The sequence below is a fragment of the Sorex araneus genome, chromosome 6 (genome assembly GCF_027595985.1).
Source record: "Sorex araneus isolate mSorAra2 chromosome 6, mSorAra2.pri, whole genome shotgun sequence".
NCBI classification, from domain to species: Eukaryota; Metazoa; Chordata; class Mammalia; order Eulipotyphla; family Soricidae; genus Sorex; species Sorex araneus.
This window is the reverse complement of record NC_073307.1, coordinates 144,763,822-144,790,077: the sequence shown is the minus strand read 5'-3', so window position 1 is coordinate 144,790,077 and position 26,256 is coordinate 144,763,822. Positions and strand designations below refer to the sequence as shown.

The following is a 26,256-nucleotide window of genomic DNA, read 5'->3' as shown; positions in this document are numbered from 1 at the left end:
GGGCTTAGGGGACGAGATGGGGTGCCAGGGATCGAACCTGGCTCAGCCGCGCACGCCCACACACTTCTGATAGGCTATTTGCTCCACTGGAGATCACAGCTTTTAAATGTTTCATAACGAAAATTTCAAAACGGCGTAATGAACTTCAGGAGCTCATCACCCAGTCTCGACGCTTATCAACTTATGGCCAATTTTGTTTCATCGAAACCTTCAGGCATGTTCCTCTGAAACAAATCCCAGACTCCACGTAATTTTGCCAGTAAATTTTTCAATGCTCTATCTTTAAAAGGGGGAAAAACTCGCATTTAAAACATAATCTTAATAAGTTATGCCTAAAATACGCAACCATCCTCGTTGGTATCAACCAATTACTCAGTTGGCATTCCTGTTTTTCCCAACTTTCTCATCAAAGGAGTCTGCTTTTATAGTTTGAATCATAATCTAAACGATGTCCTTACGCTGTGGCTGGCTGATGGCGTCCTTAAGTGTCTTTTGATCTCTACAGTTAATCTCCATCTAAAATTTTTTATTTAACTTTTTATTTGTTACTGCGTTTACGTTGGGGGATGAGGCTGTAGGTCTTAGGAGTACAGTTTCACACCTCTTCAGAATATGTTGTCACATGGTACCCGCCACCAAAGTACTAACATTCCTCCCCATGGCCACTAAACACTCCCCCCCCTTCAGCTCATCCCAGCTCTGCCACCAAGAGTACAAAGGTCTGTTTGCATTTGGCTTGGTCTGTCCCTTTGCATTTGTGTCTTGATATCTCGCCCCCTACTGTGTGAATGACATCATCTGGTATTTGTCTTTCTCCCTCTGACGGTGCTTAGCCCTGACCGCCTGCGATGCCATCCATGTTGTGGGAAATGGCAAAAATTCATCGCTTTCTCACAGCCAGCTACGTCTACTGGGCATATATGCTGTGCCTTATTCGTCTGTCCCCAGGCACTTGCGTGCCTTCCATATCCTGGCTTAAATGTACTGTTCTAGAAGAAAGGGTGTCATTCAGCCAGCCAGGCACCATGCTCCTTAGTCCCTTGCATTTCTTTTTTTTTTTTTTTCTTTTTTGGGTCACACCCGGCAATGCACAGGGGTTACTCCTGGCTCTGCACTCAGGACTTACTCCTGGCAGTTTTCAGGGGACCATATGGGGGATGCTGGGATTCGAACACGGGTTGGCCGTGCAAGGCAAAAGCCCTACCCGCTGTGCTATCACTCCAGCCCCACCCCCTTGCATTTCTGATACACTGACTGTAGGAGGTTTAACAAGAGACCAACTAACTGGGAAGGGATGGGGCAGAACTAGTCACAGATGGTAACTGGAACTCCCCCCAACACACACACACACACACACACACACACACACACACACACACATCTAATTTGTGATTCTAAAAGCCAGTAACAAGGAATGTCAGAGATCAGAGGCTGCAAAGCTGCAACACTGTAGCTCTGACATTCCTAAATTATTAGTGGGACTATTCCTATGAATACAATTTTGCCCGTTATTTGATCGCCCCCAACTTACATTTCACTTAAGAAGGCACGATTCAGGGGCTGGAGAGATAGTACCGTGGACAGGGGCAGTTGCCTTGCAAGGGGCCAACCTGGGTCTGATCCCGGCATCCTATCCGGTCCGCCAAGCGCCACCAGGAGTGATCCCTGAGTTCAGAGGCAGGGGTTAAGCCCCGAGTACCACTGGGCGTGACCCCAAAACACACACACACACACACAAATAAGAAGAAAGGATTCATGCTCGCTACTTATTGCTTACATTTTATTTGGTGAATACATTACTTCTTGCACACTCCTTGCCGCCTTCCCTTCCAGGGGACGGCAGGAAGCAGGTCTGCCAGGACAGCACTTGGCATGTGGATGTGGTGTCAGGACTGGAACTTGTGTTTTCACACCTGCCAGGCAGGCTCTCTATCACTTCGCTATGCTCGGGCCCTCACACTTACACTTAAACAAAGGGGTTGTGCCAGCAGACATTTCTCGGGGAGTGGCCAAGCGCGAAGAGTCTGAGAGAGGGAAATTCTGTTTCATCCGAGGCAGCTGCCTGACTCTTTCCCATGGCTCAAACTGTGGCACCTCTGACCAGTGGCACGGCATCCCTGTGGACCCGGGTTCTTTTGACACAACCTTTGCTGCCTGTTGGGGAGCCTCTGCCTTCCCAGGCTTGTGAGAAGCGGTTTCTTCTGAGTTTGGTCCCTTTCTTTCCCTCCCTCCCTCCCTCCCTTCCTCCCTTCCTCCCTTCCTCCCTTCCTCCCTTCCTCCCTTCCTCCCTTCCTTCCTTCCTTCCTTCCTTCCTTCCTTCCTTCCTTCCTTCCTTCCTTCCTTCCTTCCCTCCCTCCCTCCCTCCCTCCCTCCCTCCCTCCCTCCCTCCCTCCCTCCCTCCCTTCCTTCCTTTCCTTCCTTTCTTTCTTTCTTTTTTTTTTTTTTTTTTGCTTTTTGGGTCACACCCGGCCATGCACAGGGGTTACTCCTGACTGCACTCAGAAATTACTCCTGGCGGTGCTCAGGGGACCATTTGGGATGCTGGGAATCGAACCCGGGTTGGCCGCGTGCAAGACAAACGCCCTACCTGCTGTGCTATTGCTCCAGCCCCAAGTTTGGTCCCTTTCTTGTAAGGAAAATGGCACCTCAAGATCAAAATTTGGCACCGAGGAAGCATTCTGGGTATAGAATTATACTGGATCATGGCTTTGGGTATAGAAATGTACTGGAAGGCGATTAGGAAACTTGAAAAATACAGTGATGAAATACATGAGAAATTCCTCCTAGTTCCAATTCGAAAGTAGAGATGTTTCCTCGGCATTGTGCTCAGATATCCTCCCGAAATTCCTCCCCGAGACTCCAGCGCTCAAGATCAGCAACCAAATCAAGTGTCCCATAACGCATACACTCGACAACCTCAGGGGACTGTCATCAAAGCTGATCGTTGGGAAAAAAAAAACAATATAAGAAGTCTGTCTGTCCTCAGGCTAAATCTCACCGATGTGGTTCAAGAAGTGGGTTCTGTGGACACAGTTATAACCTATAACAGTTCCTCCTGCTGTGGTGATGCAATCACTGTATACTTATTTTACTTTTCATTAGAAACTGCCTTATGATATTAAAACAATTACATTTCTGTGGTTACAGTATTGTTAACGGTGGAGTTTCCAGCATAACACATCCCCACATCATTCCCTCCACCAGAGAGTTCACTTTCCTTCACCACAGATTGAGGGTTTTCCCACCCTACCCCAGGCCCACCCGATCTCCTCTTCCCTTCTCCAGGTAAGCGGCATACGAAAGAACAGTTCCCAATTTCTATTGCCTTTGGGTATTAATTATAAACATCTGTAGCTCTTCTTTGAGGGAGTTTCTGTTCATCTATTCTTCCCATTTTTTGATGAGGTTGAGAAAAACTTTTTTTTTTCTTGTACAGTTGCATCAGTGCTTTGTATGTCTTGGATATCAAACCTTTATCACATGAGTGGTAGGCAAATATTTTTTCCCGTTCTGTGAGGTGACTTTTTATTCTGGTCATCATTTACTTTGGGCGCAGCAGTTTCTTAATTGGATGTAATCCCATTTGTTTACTTTTGCTTCTGTTTGCTTGGCCAATGGCACTGAATCCTGGAAGATGACTCTAGACTCACTGTCATGGGGAGCTTGGTATATGTTTTTGTCAATGGAATTTACAGATTCAAGTCAGATATTGAGGTCTTTAAAAAACTTAAAAAAAAAAAGTTTTGATTTAACTTTTATGTATGATGTTAGGACAGAGTCTGAATTCAATTTTTCACATGTCACTGACCAGCTTTCCCAACGCCATTTGTTGAAGCTTTCTTTGCTCCTTTATTGAAGATTACCTGTACACATACCTGAGGATCTGTCTCTGGATTCTCAATTCTACTCCACGGATCTGAAAGTCCTTATTTTAGCACCACACTGTTTTATTGACTACTGCTTCATAGTACAGTCTGAATTTGGGCAAAGCAAAAGATTGCTATGGCTATAGGGACGCGGGGGGATTATTCCATATGAACTTCAGTGGGATTCTGTTTATTGCTTTGAAAAAAAATGGGTATTTTTTATAGGTACTGCAATAAATCTGTACAATGCTTTGAGCAGTATTGCCATTCTGACAATATTAATCCTCCCTATAAGTAAACAGGAGATGTTTCCATTTCCTATTTTATTCTTTCAGTAGTGTTTTATAGTTTTCTTTGCATAGGTCTTTTACTTATTTTAAGTTGATTCATAGGTACTCGATTTTCTGAGGCACAACTGTGAATGGGATTAAAAAAATTTCTCTCTCTTCTATTTCACTGTTTGAATATAGGAAAGCCAAGGATTTCTGCATGTTGCTTTTGTAGCCTGCCACTTTACTGTACAAGTAGTCATTGTTTCTCAGCGTTTTTAAAAGAGCCCTTTGGGTTTTCTAAGAATAGCATCATATCTGAGAACAGTGAGAGTCTGACCTTTCTTTTCTTATCTAGATGCCCTTAATAACTTTTTCTTGCCTAACTGCTATGTCAAGGACTTCTAATACTATACTGAACAGAAATGGTGAGAGTGGACAACCTTGTCTTATACCTGATCTTAGAGGGAAGGTTTTCAATATTTCCTCCACTGAATACAATGTTTGCTGTTAGATGTGGTAAATGGCTCAACTACATTGAGGCAAGTTTCCTTAACTCCCATTTTATTGAGTGTGTATCACGAATGGATGGATGCTAGATCTTGTCAAGTGTTTTCTCTGCATCTACTGGTATGATCATATGATTTTCTTTTCCTTGTATTGATATAGTAAGCTACACTGATTGACCTGTCTATGTTAAACCATCACTGCATCTCCAGGATGAATCCTACTTGGCTATGGTGTATACTTATTATTATTATTGTTTTAATGTGTTGGTTTACATTTGCTAGCATTTTGTTGAAATCTTTGTGTCTGTGTTCATCAGGGATATGCTTATAGTTTTCCTTTCTCATAGTGCCTCTGATTTTGCTTTCTTACATTTTTTTGGGGGAAGGGGACAATTAAGAAAAAAGTATTTGATTCCAACTGCAAAAGCAATGTTCATTATTCAAGGAAACCTAGCTTCCTTTCAATTCCACTTCCTTTTTGCCTCTACGGAGAGCCACTAGCAATATTTCTTAAAGTTAGCCTTCTATTTTTAAATAGTTTTATTTCTTCCTACATATGTCCTCCCACCCATGCCACTTAATTAAATTTTGGGTGCTGGGATGGAACTCACGAAATTCATGGCCTCATGAATGCAAACCTTTACCACTGAAATACATGCCAGGCCTGTCATTTAAAGGTGAAGTTTAGGTGTTGGACCAATAGTACAGATGTAGGTCATTTTCCTTGCATGTGGCCAACCCAGGTTTGATTCCGGCACCCCATATTGCCCCCTGAGCACTGCCAGGAGTGATCTCTGAACACAGATTCAGGAGTAAGCCCAGAACACCACTGGTTGTAGCCCAAAACGGGGAAAAAAACCCCACCAAACCCCCCCTTTAAGATAGGGTTTTTTTTTTTTTTTTTTTTTTTTTTTTACATTTTTACTTGCTATATCCTGGAGATTACTGGGGGAAAAAAAGAAATGGTCCCATTCTGACAGGTGCAGAAGCCTCCACGCTGTGCATTTCACACAAAAGGAAGCTTCTCAGGGGCTATCTGAAGTCGCAGTCCACTCTGCTGGGCATTCGGGCTGTTTTCAGTCTGTTATTACCAATCTGTCGACAATAAACAGCTTTACCCATGGATATTTTTGTACTATGCTTTCTTTGCCAGTGTATTTTTAGGGATGAATCCTAAAAGCAGGGTTGCTGGCTAAATGGGTACGTGAGTATAATTTTGCCAGATTAGCTCATTTCCTCTCCGGTTGTTCTGTTTCTGCATTTCCACCAGCTAATGCAGGACGCGCGGGTTTTGCCCTGGCTCTCGCCAGGAGCACCCCCTCAAGCTACTGTGTTTTTTCCAATGTGATGGGCAAGAAATAGCTCAGTGTCATTTTGATTTGTTCTTTCTCTAGCCTTTTGAGATAGAAGCACAGATGATTGGTTTTCAATTTTATTTAAAAAAAAAAAATCAGGGCTGGACAAACAGCACAGCAGGTAAGGCACCTTCCTTGCACTGGGACAATCGACATTCAATCCTCAGGAGCCCTTAATGTCCCTACACCCCGCCAGGATAGTCCCTAGCAGCTGATGTGGCTCAACAAGCTAAAGTCCCCCTCCACGTTCATTGTTTATGCAGAAGGCAAAAGGGTTGATTATCAACGTATGAATATAAACCTCAGAAAAAATAATGAATGTTTCTCGGGAGGGGGGATGGCCCTCCTTACTGTCATGTATGTTATGAAAGACAGATGGGAATTTAAAAATGCTGCATCAGGCTTGTCAACATGGCAGCATTATTGCTTTTACAACAGCGGAAATATTTATGTTGGGGGGTGCCTTGCTACACACCATGCCCATCACCAACGGGCCAGTCTCTCTCCACCCGTGTTTCAGGGTTGCTGCCTCATCTTCCTGCATCCTCCTTAGGGCATCTCCACTCTGTCACCCGGGTCTGGACTTGTTCTCACTGGCCATTATCTGTCCCCTTGCCTGGTTTCTTTCCCTAGACACCACAAAGGAGAGCGGCCATTTATTTCCTGCCTTAAGCCCTGTATTTTAATTGTGAGCTGTGGGGGGTCAGAGCAAACAGACCTGGGGAAGGGCGATATGTGCTACTTGGGGACTGAATCAGAGACTGAATCATATGCCCTGATCATTTGAGCCATCTCCCCAGTCACAATTTTCAAGTCTTAAAAACCAGAACACCCGGGACTGGAGCAATAGCACAGCGGGTAGGGTGTTTGCCTTGCACGAAGCTGACCTGGTTCGATTTCTCTGCTCCTCTCGGAGAGCCCGGCAAGCTACCAAGAGTATCTCGCCCACACGGCAGAGCCTGGCAAGTTACCCGTGGCGTATTTGATATGCCAAAAACAGTAACAACGAGTCTCACAATGAAGACGTTACTGGTGCCCGCTCGAGCAAATTGATGAGCAGTGGGATGACTGTGACAGTGACAGTGAACTCACTTATTCCTCCTCTGAGATGAGTCATGTTTATCACTTATCTTGCGAACTTTGAAATCAGGCCATTGGTTACATACCAACTTAAGACTTAATTACGACTTTTCTACATTTCTTAAACTGGTCACTTTGTCCTGAGAATTATTTGTTTTCACCTGTAGTAATGCTTCTTGCCTTCAATTCCAGATCGTCTGATGTTAGTCTGGGCTGGAGCGATAGCACAGCGGTTGGGCGTTCGCCTTTCATGCGGCCGACCCAAGTTCGATTCCTCCGCTCCTCTCGGAGAGCCCGGCAAGCTACTTAGAGTACTGAGCCCGCGCGGCAGAGCCTGGCAAGCTACCTGTGCGTATTGGATATGCCAAAAACATTCCGTAACAATAAGTCTCTCAATGAGACGTTACTGGTGCCCGCTGGAACAAATCGATGAGCAACGGGATGACAGTGACAGTGATGTTAGTCTAGTTACCTGAGCTCTCTTTGGATTAGATTAGTGTTTGCAGGATGGACCTTTTCCCCCGCCAGGCTTAATTTTAACTGGCTCTTAGGTTAAGGATTGTTACTTAGCATGTAATTGGGTTCAATCTTTTAAGCCCACCTGATTATGTTAGTTGTAACTAAGTAACTGGAGTACTTAGCCCTGCTCTACTTACCGTGCTTGCTGACAAGCAGGTATTCCCCACTTTCTAGAAGCACAGATACCTCATGTCACTTGAACGAAGAACCAACTTTTGGACTGCCATCCCTCCCTCTGTATCTGCCGGGGCGCTGGCTGCGGGGTGACTGGGTGACCCCTGGAACCGTGCAGTCACTGTCCGTGTCTTCTCTGACTGAAGGAATGTAAAGGATTTCTGCTTTTACAGCAAGGGCTGCAAGTCAGGACTGCTCTTCCCCGGTGAGCCTCGTGAGAGGGGCAGCCTGCACCCCCGGGAGCAGGAGGCGCGCTGCCACGCCCCTCCCTGCTGCCCTCTCCAGGCTGGGCACTTAGCAGAGTGTTACTGCTTTTACTCGCCATGCCACTTTGGGTTGGATGTGTTTGTATGATGACCTAGGCTATATTTCAGATGGAAACACTACAAAAAATGTTTCTGAATAAATTCGTCACTGCCTTTTTCCCCTTGTGTGTGTGTGTGAGAGAGTGTATATGTGTGTGTATATAACATATATATACTTTTGGGCAAAACCTGATGGTACTCGGACTTACTTCTATCTCTGTGCTCAGGTGCCACATTTGGTTATTTGGTGCCAGGACAGAACTTGTGTTCGATCATGTACTAGGCAAGCGCCTCACCCACTGAACCATCTCTCCAGTTCTGCCTTCGTGCTGGCTCAGGAGAGGTTCCCTTGAAGGTTCTTCTTACTTTCTGAAGGGGGCAACATTTGTCTTGGACTTATTTCTACCCTCTCACTAACCATATTATTGAAAAATATTTATTGTTCCTGGAACAACATTGCATTACAACATCAAGTTCCATGCATGCCTCATTATAAATCAAGAACTAAATATGTATTAACAAAAAAAGGAAGGACATATTTTTAGTTTTAGAAATAAATTCTAGCAGTAGACACCATCCCCCATCCCCAATTTTGTTGAGATAACACAGCTCACAACAGATCCCATATTACTCTTCTATACGTAACAATACAACGGCACCATCCCCTACCACCAATGAATAACCCTGCACCCCTGTCCCACCCTTACGCCACCCACGAGCTTTCTTTAAGATAGGGAGAACCTAAACCCTTTATATTCTAAGTGAAAAGGAAACCTTACATAGTAATGTGGAGGCCATGGTAAGGCAGAGTCCCAGGGGCAAATTAGGAAAATCAAAATAATCTGATATCAGACCTAACTTGCAAAAAATGATGCTCTTAGTAAACATGGGGGAAAACCCAACAAATTTCCCAGGAGAAAGGCAGTCACAGCAGCACTGGAAACAGGCTGTGATCACTTTTCTTCCTGCTTCATCTTTATTTGAGCTCTTCACTTACTTGTATAATCTAATGTTCCTTAGTAGTTTGTTTGACAAATACTGTTGTTCTGTATGTCAGTCCTGAATTTCACTGTGCATAACTTTTCTTAACAACAGATTAATATGCTCTCCATTTTTTATTATTATTATTAAATTGGTAAGGCCAAATGACACATTTTCATGAAATAAACAAAAAGAAACCAAGAGGTTTTTCTGTTAAAATTAAACTATTTTTTCCTTTTCTTTTTGGGTCACACTTGGCAATGTACAGGACTTACTCCTGGCTCATGCATTCAGGAATTACTCCTGGTGGTGCTCATGGGATGCTGGGAATCGAACCCGGGTCGGCGGCGTGCAAGGCAAACACCCTACCCGCTGTGCTATTGCTCCAGCCCAAAATTAAACTTTTCTTGAATCTACTCAGTTGGGTATTTTCCCAAGAGCTATATCTAAACCATGAGTACTAATTAAAAAAAAAAAAGGAATTCAGTCAAATGAGCATAGCAACAGAAATATCGCACAGAGAAAGTGAGTGTCTGAGTGCGACTTTTCTAATAGTTACTATATTTAATTTTGCGTGTACTCTTCATAAATACTGTAGCACCACAATGAACAATATTTATATGCACGTGGAAAGCCATCTGTACCCTGTACACATATATACCTGTTTGTGAATAAAGAAAATACTTCTTTTAGCTCAGAGGAGGCATAAATTCTTGTCAGAGAGGGCTGAGATCCTTGGGATGCCGAGAAACAGGAAGGTGGTCTCCTGTGCCCCTGCAGCCCCTCTGACTGCGTCTTTGCTTTCACGTCACGGGCTCGGGCCACACTCAGTCAAGGCTACTCGGGTCCCACTGAGTCAGAGCAACTGCTCTGTCCTAGCCCGGGCTGGTGGTTTGGGGCTGCCGGGCACGCCTGCATAGATAGCTGGTGCCCATTGCCCAGTGCCTCAGGGGTTCGAGGGCCCCCATGGCCAGCTGGGAGTACTTCCTGGTGAGCCCTCTCTGGCACTGCCCTGAGATGACAGCTCAGGGACGGGGCTGAAGACACATGGGGCAGTGTGGGGGGGGGCCACACTGTCCTGGAAGACCCCATTCCACAGAGGGACTGGCTCCTCCGCTAACAGCCCGAGTGGGCCTGGGTCAGACAGGGGGGTTGCGGTGGCTGGGTGGGCCGTGGATGCAATCAGCATAGAGCACTGTGCCTGAGCGCCCCCGGCCCTGCCCGGGTCAGTGGGGGGGACTAAGTAGGGAAAAAAACTCAGCACCGATCCCAAAGGTCTGACACGGCAGCTGCGCATCCGAGGGCCCTGGCAGAACTGGGGCGGTTTCTCAGACCAAGGCCGAGAGCAGTCTCCTAGGCCAGGGGTTCTGATGGCGCAGAGCGGCTGAACCCTCAAACTGGACTTGCCCCCTGTCTGCAGACTGTTGGGATTCCCAGCAATGGCACCCGGGAGCCAAGTGCAGATGGGCTTCTGAAGACACGACAAAGGGTGACGATGAGGAAAGACTGGAAGGGTTGGAGCCTGCCACATGGGGTAGTGGGCACACAGAGGAGGGCCCCCCACCTTGCGCGGCCACCCCTGCCGCTCTGTAAGTGAGGACCCTCGAGATTACTTGGGGGTCCCAGTCGAGACGGAAACTCTCTGGCCAGACTCCACCGAGTCAGGAGGTCGAGCCACCGAGGCCGGCTCTTTGCTTCCATCGGCCCTTAAACCGTTCCTGGGTACCCTGAAGTCGGAGAACTCTAAGGCGCGGCGGAAGTCAGAGACACAGAGGTGGGTCCGTGTGTCCACAGAGGGAACTGTCACCGGGAGAACCTTGGAGCTCTGCTTCCCCGAAAGGCAGCTGACTGCTCCCGGGCACGCACGGGGAGTGCAGGGGGCTGCTGGGCTCTCTCTGGAACGACGGACAGTCAGGGCGTGGCCAGGGCTCTGCGTTCCCGGGGCCGTGGGTCCTGCTATTGCTCAGGCCCCCTTCTGTGAATCTGGTTCTTGCAGGGCCTGGGGGCATCTGAGCCGGGGGAGTCCCCACCAGTGAGATCACCTGACTTGTTCTCTGGCAAGACCTTGTGGGGGGAGGGAGGGCTAGGAGCCAGGACCAAGTGGGGCTTCTCCCAGGCCCATGTGGATACTGGCTGCACTTTCCCGCTCTCCTTTCTTCCTTTCCGGGCGCGGCCCGATCCCCGGGAAGCCGCTGCGACTCTTCCCCCTTGTCTATCACCGCTGCTGTGGGGCTCTGTCTCCGGAGACAGTGCTGTCACCAGTCCGTACGGTCCGCCCTTAGTTTGGCTCCAGCGCTCACCCTTCCTGCCGCCCTCTGCATTTTCTGTACTTCTGGGTGTCCATAAGGGAACGTTTTCCTTTTGCCTAAAAGAAATCTTCTTTAGAGATTTTACTAGGAACACACATATTTCAGTTTCAGATGCCTTAAAATCTTTTTTTTTTCTTCCTTTTTGGGTCACACCCAGCGACGCTCAGGGGTTACTCCTGGCTCTGCACTCAGGAATTAGTCCTGGCAGGCTTGGGGGACCATATGTGACACCCAGGATGGAACCCGGGTCGGCCACGAACAAGGCAAACACCCTGCCCTCTGTACTATCACTCTGGCCCCGCCCTAAAAATCTTCTTTATTTCACCATCTCTCTCTCTCTCTCTCTCTCTCTCTCTCTCTCTCTCTCTCTCTCTCTCTCTCTCTCTCTCTCTCTCTGTATAAAAGGTATAATTTATATGGAAAGAAATGCTTCCCAATATTTCGTTGCTTAGTTCTTGTGGTGCCCCAGACTGCACACAGGGCCTCACCGGTACCTGGCAGTGCTTGCTCTGCCACTGAGCTCTGGCACCAGCCGAAAAACAAGGCTTGGATCTTGAGTTAACAGTTTTGACTCCAGAAGGTGCTATCAAGCTGCTTCCTGGTCACTCCCTTGCCCTGTAAAGCAATCACTGATGTAGTTCGAGTAGTGCCAGTTCTAGGGTTTCATACCTACAACTGGGACCAAATATCATGCGCACTCTTTGTACTCAGATCCCTCTACAGGCATGGTTTTAAGACTCAATAATATGGGTGCTGAATCTGCCTTGCTGAATAGTATACGCTGTATTACAAATATCACCGTTTATGAACTCTCTCAATCTTTCTCTCTACATATATGTATATATATGTCTATCTTAATTAGGTCTGTTGTAAAGATTTTTTAAAACAGTACTTTTGGGGCTAGAGACAGTACAGTGGGTAGTGTTTGCCTGGTATGTGGCTGACCCAGGTTCTATTCTTGGCCCCCCACAGGGCCCCCCCAAGCCCTCCAGGAGTGATCCCTGAGCACAGAGCCAGGAGTAAGTCCTTAGTACTACCACGTTTGGCCCCAAACCCCCACAAAAATCTGCAGTATTTTGCAGATTTATATTTTCATGTCTCTCTGAAACATATTTAGCCATAGAATTACTGGGTCATATATATTTAAGTTTTTAACAGACTGCCGATGCTTTCTATAATGATTATACCTTTTTATAACCCCATTATAGCAATGTACAGGAGCTGGTATATATCATCTCTAACATTTGTCAGCATCAATTTTCTTTTTTTATTTTCTTACTCTTGTAATGCTCCTTGTTTCAGTCTTTTTTTTACTTCTGATAAAATGTAGTTCTTTTAAAAGCCTACACAGCATATTGTCTCCATTTTATATTTTCAACCCTTTGTATGCTAATATTTAAAGTTTTTTCTCTAATGGGGCTGGAGGGACAGAAGAGTTTGCCTCGCACACAGGGACCCAGGTTTGGTCCCTGGTACCCCATATGGTCCCTGAGCCCTGTCAGGTGTGATTCCTGAGTGCAGAGCCAGGAGTCACCCCTGAGCATCACTAGGTGTGGCCCAAAAAACAGACAAAAAAGTTTTTCTCTTATTGTACCATATAGTTGGATTAAAAAAATTCAATTCACGGTACATACTTTAATCATACAATCTTTTGTACTTAACTACCAATATACTTGGGCCTAGATTTACGATTTCAATGGTTGTGCTCTAATTTCACGTGCTCTCACCTTTCTTGACTCTTGATTAATCGAATGTTTTACATTATTTCATTTTCTTTCTATTAAATTACACATTAAAACCATTTTTAATAGTTAGCCTAGAGCTAAAAACATACATTCTTACTTATTACAGTTCCAGGCAAATTACTTTTACTGCTTTGCCGATACCAGTTAAACCTTCGGACTTTAAACTCCATCGACTCCCTTCCCATCACTTAAGCTATCACCATGAACTTTGGTTCTGTGTAGAAACGAATTTCCTTGGGGATCAGCAGTTACTACCGTGAGCAATTACTCTTCATTCATATTTTCCTTCCTGGGGTTTTTCATTCCTTCTCGCAGGTTCCTCTTTCTATCTGGGTTGATTTATTTGAGAAGAACCTTTTTTCAAAATTTTCTGTTTCACTGCAGACCTACTGATGCCCGAGTCTGTGGGATAATATTGGGTTTGTCCTTTTAGCCTTGCCACAGGGAACTTAGTTTACCTTAAACTGAGTTTTTCTGCATGGACACAGGAAGACAGTTAATATTATGCTTTGTAACTTGGAAGCTGATTGACTCCAATAATATTTACTCCTGGGCATCTGCTTTCTCGACTCAGTTGCCCTTAGTTCCTAGCACCCCAAAAGCAGGGTCCCGATGAGGGACGGAATGGAACCAAGCCAAGCTGTGAGCTACCCTGGCACTGAAATGGGCCAGGCCAAAGCGCCACAATACTCAACTATAAGTTGAGAGTATGGTCATAGACAAATGCTGTCATGATCCAAAAGTAACGACGAGACAAGGACCCTGCTGGGGTTAGAAACACTAACCTGGCCTGAGGACTGTGGTCTGAAATATATACTGAATGTCCTCAGGAAGAACCAAACTTTAAGTCTGATATATCTCTTACTGTGCTCATACAGAATGACATTGCTAGAAATTTACTGTAACCATTTAAGTGAATTATTAGCTAAGGGAAGAAGAAAGTGACACACCCTGGGTGGGATCCCGCCTTTGAACGGATCTCCTAGTAATCTGGAGTAATCTCCTTAGATGAGTTTTTGTTAATCTCCTGGAGGAGTGGTCTTACCTCTCTTTGTTGATTTGTTAATGTTCAACCCACCTTTGTGTCACCACCCTATGTGATTGCCATATAAACGAAGACTGCAAGAGAAAGAGAGAAGACACAGAAACAAAGGAGAAGGCACAAAAGTGGGGGAGAAGACACAGAAGCAGAGCACAGAGCGAAAAAGAGTCATCAGAGCCAGGAGCAGGGGAAAGAAAGAGCACAAAGAGAGTCAGAAGTAAGAGTCTGAGTCAGAAGTGAGAGCGAGTGGGGCTCCAGAGAGAGAGATCAGAAGGAGAGAGATCGGAAGAGACCAGAGGAGAGATGACAGAGACAGAGAGAGGTCGAAAGAGACCAGAGGAGACAGAGAGACAGACAGAAGAGAGCACAGCGGCACACACAGAAGCAGAGCACAAGGAGGAGCCATCCTGATCATCCGGTTCATACTTTCATACACAGTGGCTTGAGAGCACCGAATGCGAAGGGTGAGAGAGATAGAGAGAGAGAGAGAGCGCCACACCGAGAGCCCTCGAACAACACACACATCACATCACCCCTTCTGTGTGCAACTTTATATTTTTTACAGAGTCCCTGAACTTCTTTCTGCTTGTCTGAAGTCCTCTTTATTCCCCCCAAGTCTCTGCGGGCCACCTCTGCGGGAGAGTATGCCTGCTAGAAGTCTCGGCTTGCGGCTTCCTTCCTTCGGCGAGAAGATGCTGTTCCTCTGCCGTCTGGCTTTTGTCACCTCCGTTGAGAGGCTGCTGGTGGCGGTGCTGCTTCTGTGCCGGGCTTGTGGTGGGCATGCGCGGTCACGGCCTGCCGGGGGGAGTAGCACTGTGGCAAGCACTCTGGTGAAGGCCCCGCTGGTCGGTCTTTCTCAGGGCTTGACCCGTGGAGCACAGCGGCTCCAAAACAGAACAGCTGCTCTCTGGACCCAGAGTTTGCACAGGGTCCAGACTCTTCTTCGGCAATTCGCAGAGATCTGGATGTCGCCGGGGATCTTCCTAGGCTTCTGTCACCCTCGGCTGTGTGGCTGAATCTTCCCGCTTCTCCAGTTCTCGGTGCTGGGTGGTGGGGGGCGTGGGCACGGGCCTGGCGCGTCTGCCGGAGGGTCTCCTGGGGACGGGACTCCCACCTCTGCCCCGGCTCAGCCCCGGGCGCTGACGCGAAGCCTTCTGTGGGGGGCAGCCCCGGCACGCTCTCCACGCCCCAGCAGCGGCACGCACGACTCCCGGGGAGCCCAGGACAAACGCCCGCGTGGGTCTGGCTCCGGCTGCAGCATCTTGAGCAGGTGACAGTTCTCGTGAGGCAGGGAAGCTCGGGGGGTGGGCTGGGGAGAGGTGAGTGACTACTCCGGGCTTCTGTGTGGAGAACAGTCTGCTACAGCAGAGTGGGGAGCAGGGCGTAAGCGATCGGTGGGAGAGGGACACGAGGCTACTGACGGAGCCCTGAAGGGCCCAGAGGGAGCTGCCGCGGGAGACGGGGAAGGGCAGAGGCAGCACTGAGCGGCGTCGTGGAAGGCAGAAAACACACCCTAACCCGAACCACGCTGCGGCTTGGGCTGCGAAGACCACAGGGAGACACTGACGCGGGTTCGAAAATATCGCCTGGGTGTCACGCAGACGGCTCACAGGGCAGGGGCGCCTGGTTTGATCTCTGGCCCTCCAGAGGACCCCAAGTAATGTACCCAGAGTAGCCCCTGAGCATGTGCCCCCAAACCAAGAACTCAAAAAACCCCAACACACACACACACACACACACACGCACGCACACTCCTATAGTCAGGCATTGAGAGAGAGAGAGGGGGCGCAAAGAACAAGGAACTGTGCAGTTTTTCAGGCTGAATTAAAATCTGGAATTAAAAATGGAACTTAAATCTGGAGGACCTGTGGCCTAGAAAGAGAAATCCCTTTACCAGCTCCTCCACTCAGCCCAAAGTTTCCTAATTGGAAAAAAAAAAAAAAACCAACGACAGGAAAACAAACAAACAAGCAAACAAGCAAACAAACACCAAACCAAGAGCACAAACAGGGCCGCAGCACCTGCCTTCTTCATGAGCATGGGGCCGTGAGTCGGGTCCCTGACCCGGCCCACACGGCGCTGACCACGGTCCTGGCCGCACAGCCAGGTCTGGGCGCTCCACGGAAACTGTGACGTATGTCAGGACCATAGTCAGGCATGCAACAGCGAAGCGTGTCACCACCAAGGGTGTGATGCCTGCCCCCCACCCCCCATCACTGCAAAATTAACGACAGCAACAGCAGCAAGGCACATATAGAGGGGCTGCCGGGAAAACTGGGGCTCAGGGTGGAGGTCAAAGCCAGCGCGGCAGCCGGGGGTTAAGGTCCTGGCACCGTGCACCGCACACGGCTGACCCCGGCACTGCTGGGAGTGGCCCTGAGCACGGCCGGGAGGAGTCCCGGAGCGCCGGACCCTTTGCTCCCCTCGCTTTGCAAAGAGTTAAGTCTAGACTGAGCTTGCAGAGACAACACTCTAGGGGTCTCTGGCCTCCCGCCCGCCCCCGAAGGATTCCTGAGGAGACCTGCAGCTGTTGTCTGACGGTGCCGTTCCTGCTGTCAGTCTACCTGCTGTTGCACTGTGGTTGTTGGTCTTGGTTCCTGGGCCACTCGGGCCCTGCTGTGGAGACCAGGCCCTTGGCTAGCTCCCGCCCAAAAGTCTGCAAGTTTTGGAAAAATGAAAGTCGTGCCAGGGACGGAGAAAGGCAAGCAGCAGGCTGTCAATGATTCAGCTACAGGGACAGGGCGTTTGCGTTCTGTCTTCATCGCAGGGGCTCCACGAGAGCAGGCAGCACCGTCTTCTGAGTGCCCATGGGTGCCACAGGGGCTGCGAGGCCCAGAGACCCCCTGCCTGCCCTGAGAGCCAAACCACTGAGCCACCTTCCAAGGCCCTGCATGCATGTACACGCGAGCGCGTGCACGCGCGCGCGCGCGCGCACACACACACACACACACACACACACACACACACACGCTGTTCCTCATGGTAAATGAAAGATAGTTCAGAGGGAAGAGCCAAGGACTGAGAAAGATTTGGGAACCAAAATAGACCCCAATCAAGGAACTGCCTAACCAGGAACTGGGTACGCGGATCTCTGGCCAGACGGATCCCGGGACTGCACCAGCAGGGATCGCCATTGCCTTCCATGTCTGGGCTTTGAAGCTGTATCACTGCATCACTGTCATCTTGTTGCTCATAGATTTGCTCAAGTAGGTACCAATAACGTCTCCATTGTGAGACTTGTTGTTACTGTTTTTGGCATATCCAATACGCCATGGGTAGCCTGCCAGGCTCTGCTGTGAGGGCGAGATACTCTCGGTAGCTAGCCGGGCTCTCTGAGAGGGGCGGAGGAATCGAACCGGGGTCGGCTGCATGCACGGCAAACACCCTACCCGCTGTGCTATCGCTCCAACCCTGGGCTTTGAAACAGATACAACTATCCTGTCCCCACCAGATGGCCTGGCTCACACCGCATATCAAACTGGTTCTCGTAATCACTGGGCTCTGTCACCCCTCCACTGATCCCAACACAGGGGCAGTCGCGACCGGAAAGCATTGAGATTCAATGTAAACGTTCCTGCTCTCTCCACAAATGCAGAGGCAGACAGCAGTCTTGAGAGGCTCCATGAGACCATCTCCAGGCTGTTTACATATGAAAAAGTGGCTCCACAAATGTTCCGTTTCCTGATTTAAAGACACCGCGCCCACCACCACTCCGAGACGCAGTTCCTGTGGAAAGCACCAGCTTCTCTTCCCTCCTGGAAGTGCACCTGACATCCTCCACGGGCCCACAGCCCACGGCTCTCAGGACCCTCCACCTCTGCACAGCCACGCCGGCAGGAAGAGGCAACGGTCGTAACCACGGGAAGTGGTGAGGAGGAAGACGGACCGAGGGCTGCCCGCAGGCACGGGCAAGCCGGACACTCGGGAGTGGGGTCCTCCCCCGAGCACTGCTGGTTACGGAGTGCCACTCAGGGGTCCCGAGTGGCAGCTGCCCCGGGAGAGAGGCGAGGCCCCGCCCTGGTTTCCCCGCGGAGTGACTCACCTTTTCCAGAACTTTGGCAATCCGGGTGCCGATCTGCTCAAGGGACTGCTGTGGGTACTGGTCTTTGCCCAGATTCTGGAGGACCTGGGGAGGCAAGGGGGACGCCGGTCAGAGGCCGGGAGCGAGGCTGGCGCGGGGCTCGTGTCTAGTGCCACCTCGCCGTCCACCCCGTCCTCCGCCACGGAACAGAGCTCCTTTGGGACAGCGAACAGCAGGAGGCAGGGGAGTTCAAAACCATCTGCCCGCTAGTCACACACAGGGCAGAGCCTGAGACAGAGCTTCCAGATAGTCTTCTATGTTTTGATACATACTTTTTTTTTTTTGAAGTATATAGATTTTATCTAGAGGTTTCTGAGGGAAGGAGGAAGGGATAAGTGGGAGAGAGAATAGTGAAAATAACGCGCTCATGAGAGAACGCAGGCTTCTCTAAGGGTGGAGGAAGTCCCTACACATAACGGAGCTTTAGACACAAAAGTATGAAAGCATGAAAGTACACATCTCAAGAGGGGAGATGCGGGTGACACATGTGCTCGACCACGTGGGCGCAAGCAGCACATGGGCTCAGGCAGCATATGCGTTTTGACACATACTTCTTATCACAATACACTACATACACCGTCACCTAAGATATCCCGAAAAAAATATCTTCGTGCCGATATATTTCTACCCTAGCTTTCTTAGTGAGTTTCCTGTGCACTCTCTAATGTACCCCAACATTTGTAGAACAAATCCTCGGTGACTGGACATTTGTGACTCGTTTCCCCAAGTCTTCTACACACACACACACACACACACACACACACACACACACACACACACACTTGGTGTGCCTGGTACCTGCCCTCCTTCCTGTTCTTAAGAAAACCAGCAGGAGGGCTGGACAGATGGCATGACGAGCTGAGCTCACGCTGGGCATCCCTGGTACCGCCAGGAGTGACCCTTAGGCACAGCTTCTCCCCGACGGCAAGCAGAACGCTGCCCACCCGCAGGACTGAAGGAGCAGAAGCCGGTCCGGGCCGCTCTGAAAAGCACAAGCTCAGTGCCTTGTGGCTGGGGAGAAACTCTGCGTGGTCGACTGAGAGGTCAGAGAAGAAAAAAAAGCAAAGCGCAGCCCTGCTCCTTCCCCGGGGGTTTCCCACCCTTGGCCGCACCCGCACTCACCTCTGTTAACTGACTCTCCCCCGTGTAGTGCAGGCTGGCCCGGTTGGAGACCCCGTGCAGGTGGTCCAGGGTGTGCATGCTGGTGGGGAGGTTCCCATTGCAGAGAGGCTCCATCGCAGGTTGCTGGATGGGCGTGGCAAAGTCAATGTGTTCTGTGATGCTAAAAAAATAAACAAAAAATCGCACTTGATCACTGTGTGACAGAAATGTAATCACGAAAGTTACGAAAGTAACTGTATCTCAGGGTGATTCACTGAAAAAACCAAAAACCAAAAAAAATAAACAAAACGAAGGTGACCCTATTAGGCATGGCAGCTGGACGGGGCGCATGAGTGACCGGCTGCTAACAGGACGGCCTGGACCCAGGGAAACTCAAGCCAGGCAGGAAGGAGAGAGTTCGGGTACTCACTCGATGTTTTTGGAAGACACGGCGAGCCAGGTGCTGACGATGGCAGTCAGCTCCGCCCAGCGGAGCTTGACACACTCGTCCGGGCTGGGCCATCCCAGGCTCTGGTAGTCTTGCTTCTTTCCTGGAAGGAACGTTGGGCGTCAGTCAACATGAATCGCCCGTTGACTTATGGGATGTACATTTCGAGGTGCCCGCCTTTCTTTGCGTCCTTAGAGAGCCCGGAGAATTAATTAAAGCCCCTTCTGGAGGCCAGAGGCATGTCCCTGGTCTCTGGACTCTTGGCCCTCACCAGAACAAGGAACCAGAATTAGTTAAACGGTGTTGATTTCCTTAGATCTTAATACACTGCCCAGAGGGTCGGGGATCTCTCTTGCCCCCAGCCCCCACGGGCTCCCTGGGGACCTACTGGAGAAATGCTTCAGAGCTCGGGCAAGACAGAGCGTGACGCCTAGCACCTGGCAGTGGGCAGAGTCCGTGTTCATTTGAAAGCCGGGATACCCAACACTGATTTTCTCTCAGTTCTTCCACGCTTGTGGATATGTTATCCTACACTATTCAAAAGACATAAGGAGAGGAGAAAGGCAGTATTAACTTATAGTATAAATTCAGTGTCCTAGAAAGATCTGATCTTACAAATCAACAGAGTCTGATTAGGGGGAAAAGCTGATTAGCTGGTAGGGGAAGAGAGCATAGAAAAGTGGTTACAGATAAACAAAGGAATGGGAATGACTCGGGAGCACTTTGATAGGTGTGACCCGATAAACCTAAGCTCCTTGTGGCTATGTTATCCTACACACGCTGAGGATTTTTCCCTTTTGTCACGTAAATGGTTCTGTGATCTCATTTCATGAGTATGTTCTATGCCCACCTGAGTGTATCTAAAACAGCACGCAGGTTTTAAACACATTTGAGGTTCAACTTTCACTTTTATAACAAATATTTAGGATGTTTATAAAAAGCATCCTTTAAGCATACTTAAAACCAAGCTCCTGGAAGTGACATCTTATAGCCTAGTTCTCCCTCTGGTAGAACCTGGCAAGCTACTGAGAGTTTCCTGCCCACACAGTAGAGCCTCGCAAACTTCCCATGGTGTATTCATATGCCAAAACCAGTAACAATGCTGGGGCTCATTCCCCTGACCCTGAAAGAGCCTCCAATGCAGCACTGTTGGAAGGACGAGTAAAGAGAGGCTTCTAAAATCTCAAGGCTAGGACAAATGGAGACATTACTGGGCCTGCTCGACCAATTTGGCAATCAATGGGATGATGATGATGATGATGATGATAAAAAGCAATCATGACTTATTTAGAAAATAGAGAATTTCAGAGAAGCAAATGAAATCACCCAAAGATTTATCAACTCCCAGAGCTGATAATGTATTATATATATAATACATTATATATAATATATATATTTTGCTTTTTGGGACACACACACATATATAACATATATATATTATATACAATACATTATATATAATATATACATATTTTGCTTTTTGGGTCACACCCAGCGATGCTCAGGGGTTACTCCTGGCTCTACGCTCAGGAATTTCTCCTGGTGGTGCTCGGGGGACCATATGGGATGACGGGGACTGAACCTGGGTTGGCTGCATGCAAGGAAAATGCCCTCCTCGCTGTACTATCGCTCCGGCACCAATTTATTATATTTTCTGAACGTTTCCTTCTATCCTTACTTCTACGTATACTTACTAGAGCACACTTCATCAGTTCTAGTGTCATAAATTGTCAAGTATATATTGATTTACAGAATTTAAGGAAAAAAACACCACTATTTTAAATAGCATCATTTGTAAGATGCACCTTAATTGCACAGAACTCATTAAATTATAAAAATCTTGGCTATAGTACACAGCATGTTCAAAATATAACTTGTTCAGGCAATATGATCAGCACTTGGAGTGCTTGGAGAGGTTTACTGTGATAAAATCACCCCGCGGCCAATCCCTTTGGATGTCTCTTTGGCTCATGTAAAATGCTGACTTAGGCTAAGCTGCCGGAAGCGGAATTCTTTGTCTACCTTAAGGTTCAGATGCGTCAAATCAAACTCCGCCCAAACTCATCTGATCAGCATCTACCGTGCATGACACATTTCAGCGCAACTCACAGGTAGAGATGCTGCCTCTCTGTTTGTGTCTGTGCCACTCCGGCTTCGAGAGAGCATGAACGTTCTCTCGCATGCTTACTAGATAGAGGCTGCTGGCGTGCAGCGACGGGTGTCTGGCCCGCTGCCTCGGAACTGCACGTGCCTCAAGTCCTGTACTTTTCTTTTAGGATTTTGGGTCACACCTGGTGGTTCTTGAGGGCTCACTCCTGGCACTGGGCTCAGGGGACTATGCAGTGCTAAAGATCAAACTGAGGGTTCCCGTCTGTCCTCTGGCCCTTTAACCCACCGTCTTGGCCTCTGAAATGCTCTCTTTTTCAGATTGATTTGTAAGTGCTCTTGGATATAATTACATCCTCTATCATACAGTCAGTCACTACATATTAATGTTCTGCAAAAAATACATTTTTCTTTTGGTTTCGGAGCTAACCCCAGCGATGCTCAGGGCTTGCTCCTGGCTCTGCACTCAGGGATCACTCCTGGAGGAGCTGACGGTGGTCAGGGGTGGGAGGGGCTGTGACCCCTAAATGGTGCTAGGGATCAAACCTGGATCAGCCACGTGCAAGGCAAGCGCCCTCCCTGCTGGGCTCTCTCCAGCCCCACGGCGGTATTATTCGCTCCAGGGGCTCCGTTTACTCAATACATTTCAACGTGTCTACATCCATCCTCCTCACCACCTCCAGCGAGGGAGATGACGCTGTCAGCACCCCTTTTACGGAGAAGGAAAATGAAGCACACGAGTGTGGTGGGGGAGGGCAGAACTGGTGCTTGAACCCAGGGAATCCGTCTCCCACATGCATATTTAATTTTTAAGAATCACTAGAATATTGAAGCAGCTCAAGATAAGGAAACTGAGTCACGCAGGTAATGATGAGGGGGGAAAAAAGAATCAAGTCAATGTCAAAATCAAGGTTTTAATCCCAGAGGCAGGTTTCTAGCCAATGAGCGTCCCCTGTGATCTCTTCCTGACTCACATTCAAACGCTGGGGTTTACCTTGCGGCCCGGGAGACGCCACCTTGGGGCCGGTGATCTCTAGGTTTGCTTGGGAGCGGGGTGCACTTTCGGCTTGGTTTGATTCTACTTTTTTCCCCGGAGTTTTCTTAGCATCTCCTTTGGGTTTCTTGACACGTTTGACCTGGAATGTGATCTGCGAAAGAGAAACGTGTTAGGGGCGAGTGAGGCAATGGTCAGATCTGTCTGGGGCTTTTTGGGTAGGTGGTCCCCAAACCATCGGCACTGGAGGGGGGAACTCAGAAGGGCGACTAAGGGGCATGTACAGGGAATGATGACATCAGAGGGAGGAGACAATGGACAACGGCCGACAGTCCTGGACATTTGGCTGGAGGGGTGGAGGGAGGCAACTGTGTGCAAAGGCATCAACGCTGTTTTGTGTGGGAGGCCCAAACTATAATAACAGAAGTTTGCTGGGGAGGTGGGTGCGGTCTTTGAGACATTGGTGGCGGGACGCTGACACTGGAGGTGCTGAAACATCGTATGTCTGAAATACTGTTATTAATTTTTAAATTGAAATCTTTTTCTTTTTCAGGGCTGGGAAAATAGTACAGCTGGTAAGGCACTGTCCTTTGAGCCTGCCAGGACTTATCCCTGAGTGGGGCAGAGCAAGGAGTAAGAGCTGGGTGTGGCCCCAAAACAACTCCAAAACCAAACACATAAACCCCACCTCCTCCCCAGAATTATAATATATATCACTGTATCACTGTCATCCCTTTGCTCATCGATTTGCTCGGGCGGGCACCAGTAACGTCTCCACTGTGAGACTTGTTACTGTTTTTGGCATATCGAATACGCCACGGGTAGCTTGCCAGGCTCTGCCGTGCGGGTGGGATACTCTCGGTAGCTTGCCGGGCTCTCCGAGAGGGACAGAGGAATTGAACCCGGGTCGGCGTGTGCAAGGCAAACACTCTACTCGCTGTGCTATTGCTCCAGCCCCATAATATACATATATATATATAATAATAATAAAAAACAGTTCCTTTGCGGTCGAAGAGATAGTACAGGCGGTAAGGTGCTCCAGTGCCATATATGGTTATCTGAGAACCACCAGGAGTGAGCCCCGGCATCACCAAGGGTGTGACCCAAAAAGGAGAGAGGAGAGACAGGAGAGGAGAGAGAGGAGAAAGGAGAGAGAGACACACACACAGAGAGACATACACACAGAGAGACATACAGAGAGAGAGAGGGAGAGAGAGAGCGAGGAGAGAGGAAAGGAGGGAGGGAGGAGAGAGAGAATTTCTCATTTAGACACTAATTTATGATGGAGTTTCAGGCAGACAACACTCCCTCCCCTAGTACCATGCCCCTGTGTGGGTTCTTCCTGACAGACACGCCGTCGGAGTTCGGGTCCCTGGGCTCAGTGGTGTGGGGTCCAGTGTCCAGGCACTCACAGGCCCCTCCCCTCTCTACCACAGAGGCGTCCATCGCCGGCCCTTGCCCTGATGTTACTTCCTGCCTCTGATTGCTTCCCTCCTCCACTACTCTCCTTCCTTGGCATTCTGTTTCTAGAACTCTAGAGCCAATGATGACGTCTTATTAGTAGCCTTATAAATCAAGGTGCTTAAAGAATAACTGGAGGTGGTGTGTGTGCGTGGGGGGAAGACAGGGGACACAAACACTAATCCTGCCTTGCTAGGTTACGTTCCAGTGTAAGTTTAGCTTGTCTTAAAAGCAAAACAAAACAAAACAAAACAAAAAAAACCAGTGAAATAAAACCACCTTGGAGAATGTGTAGAGGAAAATGGAAAGTTAAGGCAGCTGCACGTCCACAGGCTGGAAGTGGGTTCCCGGCCATGCCTCTCCTCAGCCTCGCAGCTGGGCGCGGGGCCCGGGGAGAAGCTGGTGGCTTGGCCACCCTCCGTAAGCACCCGGCTGGGCCGACGCTTACCCACTCCGTGGCTTCGTCGTCTTCGCTCCTGCAGTCTCCGTAGCACGAGCTTTTGGCCACTCCATCCTGGGGGTTTTTCTTCAGCACCCGGATGCCCTGCAAGTCCAGCCGCCGCCCTTTCACCTCCAGGGCGCCCCCGAAGCCCTCCAGGGGCCAGGTCTGCTGGAACTCATCCACCAACGCCAGGATCTCTTCGGACATTTTTGCTTCATCTGAGTTCTCCATCTCCTCTGAACCATTGCTCTCCTCAACCACCGTACCTGAAAGTCAAGGGCCGGCACGTTATTCCAAGGACCAGGACCCAGCCGAGAACCCGAGCGTCTCCAATCCTGTACTTGGGGGAAAGCTTTGGCTCTGCCCAGAGGCTCTTCTCTAGGCAGGCCAACTCTGTTTACTTGTGCGTCTTTTTAAAGATGCTCTTTAGCATCTCCAAGGAAGAAAGCATCATCCTTGTCATGCGGCTTTTGTCAAAAGCCCAGCTGAGGACAGCGGCAGCCGCTAGAGGGCACTTGGGCCTGGATCACGTCACGAGTGCTAGGGAAAGTCTGTTCTATGTCCAGATAGGAAACACAAATGCCAAGGTCAAGTTTACTACATGTTAGTTCACGTGCAGGATCCTTCGAGCTTGATCCGAATAGCACACGGAACACCACCGTTGCATGACCGGATGACACCGATCCACTGCCTTAAGTTGGTAATAATGAATGAAATGAAGAATGGTATGAGCCTAACACCACGACCACCACATGAAGCCTCCCATTTCTGTTTCTGGTTAACCTGAAAAAAGAACATTAGGGTCGTGAAATTTTTTTTTTTCCTAACCTAGTGATCAAGATCTGGGTGGGAGAGTGCCCAGAGGGCGGACCGGAGGCCTCGAGTCATTAGACACCCTCCAGCCTGGCCGAGTGCGATCCCAGTGGTACGATCCATGAGGACCCACGATGCCACAACGATGCCTGCGACTACAACCAAGTGTGTGTGCGAGCGTCACAACCCGATCTCTGCAACACCAACACAGGGAGCACATGCCTGGCGCTCGGTTTCCAGTGGAAAGAAACTGAAGTTTCTCAGAGCAGCAACTACTCGAAATTCCTTCCCAAATATCAACAATGTGTCATCTGCAACGAAGGTCCGAAGACTCTCCAACTCTCTATGCTTAGGTTAACTAGGAAGGTCAGGGAGAAATGAACCCGCGTTTCTAAATAAGGTTTTACTTTACTTTAAAAACGGTTTCTTGGGGCCGGAGCGATAGCACAGCGGGTAGGGCGTTTGCCTTGCACGCGGCCAACCCGGGTTCGATCCCCGGCATTCCATATGGTCCCCCAAGCACCGCTAGGAGTAATTCCTGAGTGCAGAGCCAGGAGTAACCCCTGTGCATCGCCAGGTGTGACCCAAAAAGCAAAAAAAAAAAAAACAAACAAAACGGTTTCTTTTGATCCTAAATGTTTTGTTTTGGGGTTACC

At 48.8% G+C, this 26,256-nt stretch overlaps 1 protein-coding gene across 2 annotated transcripts in view; it reads right to left on the bottom strand.

The window, feature by feature from the left end:
- Positions 1–26,256, bottom strand: part of TTC17 (tetratricopeptide repeat domain 17) — a 114,618-nt gene that overhangs the window by 23,306 nt on the left and 65,056 nt on the right. For both annotated transcript variants that reach the window (XM_055141427.1, XM_055141428.1), the window contains 5 exons: positions 24,794–25,053; positions 22,885–23,038; positions 19,767–19,887; positions 19,358–19,517; positions 18,197–18,280 (listed from right to left, as the gene is read on the bottom strand). In XM_055141427.1, the coding sequence (XP_054997402.1) occupies positions 18,197–18,280; positions 19,358–19,517; positions 19,767–19,887; positions 22,885–23,038; positions 24,794–25,053 (779 nt within the window). The remainder of the gene's footprint in view (positions 1–18,196; positions 18,281–19,357; positions 19,518–19,766; positions 19,888–22,884; positions 23,039–24,793; positions 25,054–26,256) is intronic.